This window comes from Pholcus phalangioides, unplaced genomic scaffold (genome assembly GCF_987345545.1).
Source record: "Pholcus phalangioides strain wild (caught in Gottingen) unplaced genomic scaffold, Ppha-v1.0 ptg000039l_1, whole genome shotgun sequence".
NCBI lineage: Eukaryota > Metazoa > Arthropoda > Arachnida > Araneae > Pholcidae > Pholcus > Pholcus phalangioides.
The window spans coordinates 4,433,300-4,446,257 of NW_028301625.1; the positions used below are offsets into that span (position 1 = coordinate 4,433,300).

Consider the following 12,958-nt stretch of genomic DNA (forward strand, 5'->3'; position numbering starts at 1 on the left):
TCAAAAACATTCATTTAGGTTTTATGACGGTTTAACCATGATGCTATAAGTTTTTTCACCAAAAATGCTCAATGATGACCAACTCAGCTCACATAGATATCCTTTCATGGATATATGTTAGAACGTATATTGGCTGAGAGCATCTGATTTGTGTTCTATGAAGTGGTGATCAATTTTATGCAATATAAAAATTTAGTTAATTGCGACACTTTCCAATGTGGTATATTTCCAAGAATTGGAAATATACCACATCCATTATTTTTATTGTTCATACATTCATAACTTAATGGCTGCTGCAGTCTGTGGATGTTTTGAGCAAAATAATACAGGCTCCTATGCACAGCAAACATGAGCATGCAACATTTACAAGGTATTCAGACTTTTTTTCATCTGGCAGGTTCCCTAGACGAAGGGTAGGTAAAAAACAGTAGTTAGAAACATTTTAAATATAGCATTTACATTAAAAACTATTATCTAAAATAAAAACTATAAAATTAAACTATTAACTGTCAAAGAATTATTCAAACTTCAAATACTTTAAATAAAATACTTATTGATGTAATTAACACTATTCCTAATGTTAATTAATCTATAAATATTTCTTACATCGCAGCAAAAACCATTTTTGCAACTTAATTATTTTATTTGCTTCATGTAAAGAAATATTTTGTGTTTGGAAAACTCTTGAATGTGTGTTATTATTAACTAGGTATAGATGTTTTCTTTAGGTATATTCAATATTCTTATGAAGCTATTTTGCCAAAACGGTTGTAAGAACTTAGTAAAAATAAAAAATTTGTTTAGTAATGCAAATCAGTTAATGATTTACAATAGCTGATTATTTTTAATAAATCATTTCCTATGCATCACTTCTACTACAGTAAAACCTCTATCAATAAGAGGTCAACAATACTGAACTCGACTATTGGTCAACTTGATAAGAATGTTATAGGTTAATAGAGGTTATCTAAGAAAATTAAAGTTAAAGGTCTCATAAATTTACTTACAAGTGAAAATTAAACTTAGGTACACAATAGTAGTAGAGACAGGCTAGTTGGCATAGTTTTTAGTTTTTTCATTTTTTCATGTAATACTTACAGCAAATGTGACCAATGCTGTGGATAACAGTACTCCTTGGTTACAAATTAATGATGAAAATATCACACATAAAATTTGCATGCTCACTTGGTCAAAAATTATTTACAAAATTGTTCCAACTATACCAACTTACCCCAGATGTGGGGCAACTTGGCACAATCCCTGGGGTAGGTTGACAGAGCATGATGTTTAATCTGAGGAATTAGTGTTAAGTTGGGAAATATAAAACTTTTATTCTAGTACAAAAATGCTGAAAAATGATGTGCATACTCAATATTTTGAAGTAGAAAATGAATGTAAAAAGAAAAGCTACAAAAACCAAAAAGAACAAGGATGTCATCATTCACAGCTTCATGTCCACCTAGAAAGTAGATCTATCGCTCACTTGAACTGGTGGTTGTAATTTTTGTACAATTTTGCTGTGGCTATACCAAATCGGTAAGTTGGCATATGACGTGTTCTATGCCAACATGCCCCTCAGCTGGGATGCCAACTTAACCCAACATGACTCTTTAGACAAGAGGGCTGCCCCACTGTTCCACAAAAGGTTTATGAATCATCAGCACTTAAACAAAATCATTATTGACAACTCTACCCATCACAACTGTTGAAAACTCCTCAACATATTCATGGGCTTCATAGTTTTTTTCCATTTAAGTTTTTGTTATTCTTTCCTTGCAGGAAATTGAGAAACTTGCTGTCCTTCCTTTCTAACTTTTGGGATTTAATTCAGGGTTGGAAGGGGTGTCTCATCAAACTGAAACTATAATGGATGATGCAACACCCTCAGGGGGTTTGATAGTGGTGATACTAACACTCAGTGCTCACTGCAGTAGAAGAGAGAAGTTGTATGTGTGCCAACTAGCCCTGGTCTCCTCTAAATGTAAGAATTATATTTAAAAAATAATCAAATATAAACAGTTTGAGTGTTCTCTTAGCTTGTCCTGTCTGCACTGTGCCAGTGAGAGAATATGTGACTGGTTGACCTCAGGGTTGGGTTTTTGACATAACAAGCGTCAAAAACTGGTTTAAACCATCAAAAACCTAAATGAATGCCTTTTTGATAATGTTTTAAACGCAATAGGCATACAAAACATGATGAAAAACTTACTTTTTTGCATATTACAATGTTTTATTTTTAAACATTTATTACAATAATTAAAACAAAATATTAATTATAATTTGCAATTTTGAATTCTTCAACATAAGAGTCTAGAACATATAAAATATAATTTTATGGCTTATTTATATAAGCTACTCATTACCTGTGTTCAATTTGCTAAGTGGAATAGAGCTGCTTATTCAAAATATGTATGATAGGACATCAAGGTTAGGTTTTTGACCCCAGAAACTAACTCAGTATTAAAACTATCAAAATCTTACTGTCAATGATGTCAAATAGTTTTTGTTAACTTGATAGATATGTTAAATAACAAAACACTTACTTTTATTTAGATTAAAGGGCTTTATATTCAGAATGATAATTACTGAGGAAAAATATCTATTTTGATATTTTAAATTTTCTGATCCGCCCAAAATTTTATTCCATATAAAAATTCTCACGCAGCATCTGTTAATGCACTAATTAAACTCATTTATTTCTACCTAAAAATTTCTTAGATCAGGGTGTATAAATTCACAGAGCTTTAAAGAGTATTTTCAATCAAGGCAGAGTTGACAAGACTTGATACCCACAGCATTTGTTTTGCACGTTTGAATACAGCTTCAATTGGAAAACCATTGCATTATAAATGTTAGTAAATGTACCATATTACAGTGCAAAAGTAAGAATAACTATGTTTGACATACAAGCTAGCATTGCCAAATTAAATGCATTTTAGTCCTACAATTTAGTATTTTGATTGCTAGATATATTTCAATGTTATGTGCAATAAGAGTATCGTTTTAAGTATCAGTGGTTATCTAGATAATTTAATAATAACAGAAAACAACATTACATACATGATGTAATAAACTTTTTTAAATACTTATCTGTTGTAAAAAGAGGACAGCAGACGATTTATATCAATACAAACGTATATAAGCAGTTGAAGAAATTTTGGAAGGTCAAGAATCATCTTGAATCAAAAAATGTCAAATCGTTCGACAGTTTTCCCTTCAATGTTCATGTTATGCTTTATTCACATTTTATAAGAAAAAAAAATCATATATATTTTGTCCAAAATAATTCTGTTGAGTGAAGAAAATGATTAAATATATATATATTTATTCTTTGTATAACATAGCCACTTTAAACATTACATGCAATTAACGTGTGCATTTCCAATGGGAATTTTTATATCGAAAGCAATGTTTGAGGTTGACAGTTTTTGACGTGACAGTTTAAACTGCGGTTTAAACCGTCAGAAACTGCCATGTGTCAAAAACCTGTCAACCCTGGTTTACCTTGTTCTGACCACATACCTTGGTTAGTAAAAGCATACTTTATTGAGTTTCAACTGCATTTTAACTTTAGTGATTTAAAAATTTAAATAATTTATGTGCGTAAAAACATGTTTTTGAAATAAAAATAAGAAATCGCAGCAGTACAGAGGTCTATGGAATTAAATGATGGTTTCTCTTACATCCAGCAACCCTGGGCGCTCTTGCAATATTTTCTTGGTATCAACGCTTCTGATTATGACTGTTTTTCTTGGGTGCATCACACTTCTTATTTCTTTAATTCAATAGCCCATAAAGCTTGTTCTGCAAATGGAAATTATTTTGGAATACCTCTAAGCTCACAAATGTGGTGGGTAAACTTGTCAATTTGCCCTTCTAAAAATTTTCCATAATTTTGAAGTTTAACTTTATTTTCTTAATTCAAAAGGATACACTGTTATTTTTTTAGATATCTCCAAAGCATTTGATAATGTGAACCATTCCATATTAATTAATAAACTTGATTCCTGTGGAATTAGAGGAAATACTCTGAATTGGTTCATCTCCTACCTTCACAATCATCAACATAGAGTTAAAGTACAGAATCAATTAAGTAATTATACTACAATAAACAGGAGTCCCTGAAGGATCAAATTTGGCCCCATTACTTTTCATAATTTTTATAAATGATTTCTGCAAATTCAATATTTTCGGAACCATGATAACGTATACAGATGATTCGGTAATATTGTATTCTTCAAACGACATTAATACATTAACAGCTGGGATCAACCAAGATCTTCGTGTAATTAGAAAATGGTTTCTTGCAAATGATCTAACCCTAAATCTCGCTAAAACTAAATATATTCATTTTAATTTAATTCACACTGAAATTGATCTAAACTTAAAATTCCATAGTCTAACCTGTACTTTAAACCCTGATTGCTCTTGTAATAAAATACTTTAAGTTGAAGTAACTAAATACTTGGGTATCCATATCAATCAGCATTTAAAATGGAAAACACATACTGATGAAATTTCAAAGAAACTCAGTTTTATTGTACATAAACTTTTTATCTTAAACACAAAGTTACAACAAAATTTTTGAATGATTTATATTATGCACTGTTTTATTCTGCTCTATATAAACTGTGGTATAATAATCTGGGGTGGAGACTATAAAACAAATTTGCAATCAATAGTGTCAATTCAAAATAGATGTTGAATACTGTTAGTTCTTCTCATATTCCAATAACCTTAAAATTATTACTTTTTAGACGATGTTAATGACATAATGGAAAAATAAAAAAAATTAAATTTAGTATCGCAGTAGATATATAGCTGTTAGTAAAATAAATTACACATCTTGGATGGGCACGTTATTTAAATACCTTTTCTAATCAAAAGCATGTTTCGATAGCCAATGGTTCATGAATTACTCGAGGTGAAACAGACTTAAGTTTTCTGAAGTGAGAATGAGTCAGCAGAGTCGATATATTCTAGAAATTCAAAATTAAATTTCAATTCTTTTCAGGATCAATTTGGATTTTATACTTTATATGTATGTTAAACGATGTAACTAACATGCATTGTATCAAGTTATAGTATCAATACTCTCTCACATTTTGACACTTTATTGCAGGTGCATCAGTTGATTACAGTGAAGGATTTGTTGGTTGCTTTCGAGCTCTAATGCTCAATGGAGAAGCTGTGGATTTACAACGTGCTGCTAGGGAATATGTATATGGCGTTGCTCCTGGATGTGTTGGGAAATGCCACAGCAGTCCTTGCTTAAATAATGGTACTTGTATTGAAGGTTATTCCAGATATTTCTGTGATTGTCAGTGGACTGGCTTCAAGGGTCCTATATGTGCTGATGGTATGGAAATATTTTATGCTTCCCTTAAGCAGCTTTGTAATATGAATTTTGTATTATGAAGAGAAAATCTCAAATATTTTTATTCTTGTTACAGAAATTGGCGTGAATCTTCGATCTGATAGTTACATTCGTTATAACTTTGAAACAACCATTTCAACCCTAGAAGAATATATCCGTGTTGGTTTCACGACGACTGATAAAAGTGGGATGATTTTTGGAATATCTTCATACAGTGAAGAATATCTGAATTTGATGATGTCTACAAGTGGTATGTGTTAGGAAATTTAGCTGTTCAATTATTTTATTGCCAAGTTAATTCAATGCACCACAAATTTCTTTATCCAAAATGTATGTTAAATTTTTCTGTACTTAAACACAGGACATCTTCGTCTGGTTTTTGACTTCGGTTTTGAACGTCGAGAAATAATTATTAAGAATGAGAATTTTGCTTTGGGACAGCATCATGACATCAAAATCATAAGAAGCGATCGTGGAGCAAAAATTACAATTTATGTGAGTGTCAACATATTTTCTTGGCTTGTAATGAATAGTGAACACTTCTTTGATATGGTTTTTTAAATTTCTAAATTCACTACTCAATTTCATATGTCTAGGTTGATAATTATGAGCCAATAGTTCATACTTTCAAGATAGATGAAAAAGCAGATGCACAGTTCAATAGGCTCAAGAGTATTTATGTTGGTCGTAATGGTTAGTAAATAATTTATACTAAGTCTGCTGTAAATTTTTCAGTTGTATTCTCGAAAATAGACAGGTTAAAGTTACAGTGGTGTAAGTCACATTTTCAACAATTCTGACCAAGTTCAGAAATGCAATCTATAAGTGCCAAATATTGAAGGAAAAAAAGTCACAGCTTCAATAGTTTTTGCCTCTACATTGTGAAATCGCAACATTTTCAACATGGGAACCTATGACATCAAATCTAGTAAAACCTTCCTTTTCTCAAAATCAGAATTATGTTGCACCACTGTAACTTTAACCCATCCAAATCATAATTAAAACGATGCTCAGAATAATTATAGTTGAAAATATGTGCCGAATGATGGGCAATCCTTTCTCACACAGAACACTAAATATATTTGTGGTTCAATTCTGAATTATTTGGACATCTGATAAATGCTATGTGACTCATTCTTCAGATCTGAGGCCGCTTATTATGTTTATATTGTATATTAATAGTAAAATTCTACACCAACTAAAACTGAAAAACTAAATGAAATTTTATTCATCTTTAGAATCTATGGGTACAGGTGAAGGATTTATAGGATGCATATCTAGAGTGCAACTAGATGATCATTTTCCTCTGCGACGGCTCTTTCAAGAAAGTAGAAGGGACAATGTCTGGGCACATCCAGAGGATATTCGGGAAGATAATTGTGGTATAGAACCAGTGACTCACCCTCCTGATATTAAAGAAACTCGTCCACCACCTACTTATCCTCCTGGTTACCGCATAGATGGCCATTTAGCTGGTGGAGATGACTCAGCTATTTTAGGAGGTATGAATGCCTTGACAGCAAACTTATCTATGTCGTATAATGGCACAATTAAGTTTGATACTTGCTTACACTTCAATAACTAAGTATTTATGTAGATCAAGTTTATGTAGTGCTAAGTAGTTTTTATTTATTTTTTATTAATATAAACAGAAAGATATGGGAAATAACAGTATAAGTCAAATTTGCATAAGTTATGATTTTGCATATAAGTGCATATAAATTTCAGAAAAAAACATGCATTTTGGAAAAAAATTTTAATTTTAACTGCAATTATTTTTGCACAAACTATTGAGTGGAAAAAAAGTTATTCTTCATAAAATCTAACGTGCTAGCATTATTTTTTAAAATCTTTGCAAACACCACATTTTGAATGTTTTAAAAAATAAGCTTTTGTGTTTGAAGGCAAGAAAACAACTTTTATCCATGGGTTGAAATTAGGAGTTGTTGACAGTGTGTATTGTCATTAATGAGCCTGACATTTAAGAATTTTTTTCAAGACTGGCAATAATGCATGACTTTGAGTATGAAACAGTGGTCAGTCTGCAAAAATGGAAGATGTCTCAAACCCTTGAGATTTTATTTCTAAATCACATGACAAATTTTTCATCTTCAATTGTTTCTCCAGCTCATACTGTAGCCTCTTGAAAATCAGTGTAGCTACATTACATATAGTATTCTGATCAACTTAGAAATTCTTGATAAAAATAAACATTATACCCCATCTTGGCAATAATCCTATGATTGTGCTTGAATTTGAGGAATCTATTTTTCACAGAAAATTGTGCAATTCACAGTTTGCATAAGTCAAGGAATTATTGTAACTTTGTTGATAGTTTCTTTATTTTTAAGAAAATATTTTTTTCTATGCTTTTTCAGGAATCTTAGCATTTTTATTTGTTGCCTTGATCTTGATGGCAATTTTGATCGGGCGATATATGGCACGTCATAAAGGAGAGTACAAAACACATGAGGACACTGGGGCCAAAGATGCACCTGATGCAGACACTGCTGTTAGGCAAGGAAGGACTGGTCATGGAGTTCAAAAGAAAGAAGAATGGTTTATATGATACCGGTTATTTATTTTTCCTAGCGAACATTTAATTTTACAAGATCTGAATTTGGCAAATGGAATATGGTGCAGCATTTTCAGAAAAAGTGTGATGTGTGCATCTGTTTCAGTCATTTCACATGGTTTCTTAGAACCTCAAGCATCTCACATCATTCTTGTTGATAATATTCACATTTTAGTTGGTTGTGCTTTGTTTTAGCACAATTAAAAGGCTAATAAAGTCTGTTTTGTTCAAGAAATGGGGATAAATCTCATTTATATTTTCTGAATTTTGTATATACTGATTGGCGTTTTTTGTATATCACCAGAAATATATATGTGCTTAATTAAAAAGTTGTGGATTGTTCGAAAATGTTTTTTTTTTGTTTACAAATGGTTATCTCATTTTAAAAATCATTCTGTAAATATATTTTTTGAACAAGTATGAAGGTATATCATTCTAATACATTCCATTTTATTAAATTTTAGATTAACTACTATGTCTATTGACATATAAAATTGTTTTGAGGAGTTATATCTGATTTTTATTTTTAATGATCCAGAGATATTTTTATTGTATTTTTATTTCGTTTCGTTATATGTGTAAGGGGAATTTTTTTTTCTGTACTTTTGTCAGTCTTAGTTTCTATGTCTTGCATCACAAATCACTGTTTGTAAATTGTTAAGTTGGATGGTGTCTGGTGGTCCATTCTCAAAAATCATTATGTGTAGTTACATATGTGCAGCTGTTTTGATTTTTTTTTTTGTATACTCTTGTAACAGTTTTGGCAATTGTAGACATTTAACGTGATATTTTGTAAGGAACCTCATTTGACTTTTGTTGCTCTTATTTTTGCTCATTTTTGTCTTTTTTTTTTTTAAGTTACAAAATAGAGAAAAAGGAAGTTTGATTATGGGGATCTGAAGTGTTTATCATAAAGATGGAGATTTTGTGGTATCAAAAAGTCTGAAATAAGATTTGTGAGAAAAAAACATGTAGCTTTAGTTGTATTATAAAAAAAAAGTTGAGACAGAAGAAAGGGCTTGTGTAAAATTGTAATGAGGACAAATTCATTAGGAAAGGCAATTCATATTACAATAAACTAAACTTCATTTCTTTTAAACAGGTATGTCAAAGACTGCCACTACCTTAGCTTGTAACATTACATGCAGCAATAGAAATCTAGTGAAGAGAATGTTGCTCTCATGTTTGATAATTATAATCTCATGTTTGATAATTATAATCTCATGTTTGATAATTATAATCTCATGTTTGATAATTATAATCTCATGTTTGATAATTATAATCTCATGTTTGATAATTATAATCTCATGTTTGATAATTATAATCTCATTTTGTTTTAAATTTCTCTGTATATTCAAGTTTTTCCAAAGAGAAAGTCACCACTATATCCTGTTTCATTTTACTATTAAGTGTGTGAATTCTGTAAAATTTATGTTTTAATGAACTTGTTTATAGTAAGTGTTCAAGTGTGCAAAAATGATTTAAGATCATTATTAAAGCTTTGTTGGGAATGAATTATTTATAAAAAAACCGGTTTTTCAGTGATTAATATAAAGGATTATGATAGATTTTTTCCAGAGAGATTGTTCTAATTTTTGATTGTGTCAATCTTTTTGATGCTATGGAAGCTTGGTTGTGTTTAGTTTAACAGATATGGTTGTTTTCTTTTTTCTCTGAAAAGACTGCCTTATATTTGTGATAATTTTTTTTTCTTTTGCATTTTGAGGGTAAAAGTATATTTTGGTCCCATTCTTAGTGTAATGTATGCAACACTGGCACAACAACTTTACCAAAAAGAGGAATGTTTTTGTCCTTCAATTGTCTTGTTCTTGCTTTTTTTTATTGTTTGAAGGTGAAGAGTAAGAAATGGAATATTATCTTATACATGGGGGAACCTTGTATTTTCTGCAGCTAGTTGAATGGGGTGACTGACTGTACAGTGGGGTGAAATACACTCCAGCCAAATGTAAAATGATTTAAGAATATGCAGAATCTCAGATTATAAAACACATTTTTTTTTAGCTTCTGTGATACCTTTCAAGGTAATAGTGTGCCAAATAATTTGGTTACCAACTATAAAGAATATAGGATTATGTACATGAAAGTTGAAATTCATGGTGCTTTGCTATGTGCATTTTACCTTCTGAATTTTTATTGTTTGAGTAGAAATTTGTGTGTATATTGCCTTGCCAAAATAAAACACATTCAGCTAATATTGTATAATGAACAATCAAAATCTATAGTTTTTTTACTATTCTATTTTATTTCTACTGGTGTAGCTTTTCTTAGGATGTATAAGAAGCACAGGGATTATATGGAATACCATTTTTATTATTCTAATTTAAATGGTGATAGTAGCCTGAAACCTGTATTTTTGTAAAATCTTGATTCTTGTTGCATTGACAAATATATTGTATTTAAAAATACAAGGTGGGTAAAATGTCTGTAGGTACTTTAAAAATTCATAAAAACCGGAAAAATAACCAAAATAAATGGTTTGCAGGGTTAGCATCGTTAGGTCACGGGAATTTTTTTAAGACAGGAAAAAAAACAGCCGATAGGGGGTGCTGATGTACACAAGTCAAAGAAGATACTCAAATAACGAACAGAATGCCTCCAAATCATTTATTACAGCAGTATGTGTTCTCCACATGAACACCACCACAGGGGATAACACATTGCAGGTTCACAAATCCAGCTACAGCAGAATGCAGCAGGTCCACATACACGGTTTACAATGGTGAACTGTTTGTGGATTAGAAGCGGAAGTTCTTATAATTGTCTCATTTGCATATTTCCTGAAGTCGCTTGTACTAGCGCCACCTATCGGCTGTTTTTTGTTATTTTTTCCGTCTTAAAAAAATTCCTGTGGCCAAGCATTGCTATCCCTGCAAACCATTTTTTATTTGCTATTTTTCCAGTTTTTATTCATTTTTAAAGTTTCTACTTTTTTATCACCATGTGATCACCACTTTTTGTAATTACCATGCCCAAGGAAAAAAATATATTAAAAAAAAATTATTAGGAGGGGTTAATGTTATATGAAATAGTTGAGTAATATGGAATAAGAGGGTCAAAATGAATTAAGCTAACTAAAATTAACCCTTTAAGTATTCCTTTGAGAAATCAACTTTACAAAATATCTGGCCTTTAAGGGGGCAAGATATCTTAATGCTGGTTAGAGGGTTAATCAAAAACAAGATTTAATGAGCCTATAAAAATAAAAACTTTTTAGTTTGTTTCAATAATTGCTGACTGCTGTGTTACAGTTCATTTACAAAAGTCACACATACAATCATCCTTCTCTGCCCCAGAACAGTTACGGTGGGCCCACAGAGAATAGGACACACATTTACCTAGACCACCTCACCCTTCAACCTATTCTATTTTCTGAAAATTTCGCGTCATTGAACACATATTCTGCATTGTCTTCATGTAGTAATGTAGATGGGTACAAAGCCGAATTCAGATATTACTTATAGTATTCCATACAACCCGACACACCATCTTTGAAAAAAAACAAAAAAAAAACTGTATCCCCATCTAACCACAAAGTCTAGCTGAATAAAAAAAATTATCACAGCATAAAATAAAATGCAACTATTTGATGTACATTTTGTGCTTAGTTTCAAATTATTGGACACCCTTCCAATAGTCAATATATACTTTTCAAAACTTGTCTGAGTAAGTTACGTTTAGTTGAAAACAAATCTCCTACAGCTGATGTAATGACGGTCAAGCTATACTGACTGTAGAGCATCATGGGAGACATTTTGAAGCAGTTGATTACTCTTGGCGGCCATACCTGAAGGCAGAGTAAACTCTGTATTCCGTATCACCAATCTATTCCATAATATCCACATTCCCCAAAGCAGAATATACCAAATATTGCAACGTACAGTGCAGAAAAATCTTGGGAAGAATTCTAAGGAAAGAAAGAAATCTTCATGTATAAAACACTTATGGGAATTCTTACCACAGAACATTTCTGTCAGCTGAGGGCTCGTTGCAGAAAAAATGCAAAACATTTTGCTTTGGGGCCCAGGCTTCCTATAGTATATGGAAAATTTGTCAAAATGCATGTTCATATGGTCAACTATACAGTCCTGAATCAAAATAACAGTAAGGAATTTTGTTTATGTAATAATGAAGGGAGAGAGAGAGAGTCAATGTTTTAAAGTAAAGAAATATATAATATAAAAGTATGTATAAACACATATTAAGCTATATATATTTTTATGCAGGGTTTTTTTTTTCATTTCAGTCTTGAAGTTTTAGTTCTTAGTTATTAACATTGTACAGCATTATTTACTTGTAAATCAGTATTTAATTTTTTCCTATTTCCTGTTAAAACTTACAGGAAAATCATGTGAATCGGTACTTTTTCAAATGTTATTTGCAAATATTGTTTTTTATGCTGCAATATTTTTGATGTAATGCTTTCCTTTATTTCTACTTGCCCTGAAAGACAATTATGATATGAGACTGTACTTAAGACTCAAGTGTCTGTTTAAAAGTCTGCATTTTTAACACTTGCTTTGGCTATAATTATTTTTTATTCACGTAATTATTTATCTGCAGTTTTTTAAAAAACATTTTCATTTTTGTTTGTCGTATCACTAGTCTCTCATATTCCTTGAACTTTTTTTTTTCAAAGTCTGCATGAGCGCTGTGAAATATTAGTTTTACTGATATCTATATTTTTATGTATAATGTTTATCATTGTTATAAAACTTCTAGTCTATGCTAATACCTAGAAGTCAAGACTACAAATTTTTAAAATTTCAACTCTAATTTTTTAATAAATTCTGCTGAGAGATAGACCAAGCTAATAATGTAAATATGTAAATAGGGAAAAGTTTATACTAATACTGCGCCATGGTATCAGTACTGTTAGAAGAAATTTTTCACACTTTTTTGTAGATCGTATTTTTTTTATATTTATATTATATAAATGAGGTTTTACATTTTACCTAAAGGACTAGAAAGTGTATCATTCTTTTCAT

The 12,958-nt window shown here is 30.8% G+C and overlaps 1 protein-coding gene across 2 annotated transcripts in view; it reads left to right on the top strand.

The window, feature by feature from the left end:
* Window positions 1-8,814, top strand: part of Nrx-IV (neurexin-4) — a 50,529-nt gene extending 41,715 nt beyond the window's left edge. The window contains exons 18-23 of one of the 2 annotated variants that reach the window (XM_089253935.1): window positions 5,123-5,359; window positions 5,454-5,627; window positions 5,739-5,872; window positions 5,974-6,070; window positions 6,616-6,879; window positions 7,756-8,814. In XM_089253935.1, coding sequence (XP_089110061.1) covers window positions 5,123-5,359; window positions 5,454-5,627; window positions 5,739-5,872; window positions 5,974-6,070; window positions 6,616-6,879; window positions 7,756-7,946 — 1,097 coding nt within the window. In that variant the 3' untranslated portion in view covers window positions 7,947-8,814. The remainder of the gene's footprint in view (window positions 1-5,122; window positions 5,360-5,453; window positions 5,628-5,738; window positions 5,873-5,973; window positions 6,071-6,615; window positions 6,880-7,755) is intronic. The other variant, XM_089253936.1, reaches the window with a different exon arrangement.
* The last annotated feature ends 4,144 nt before the right edge of the window (window positions 8,815-12,958 follow it).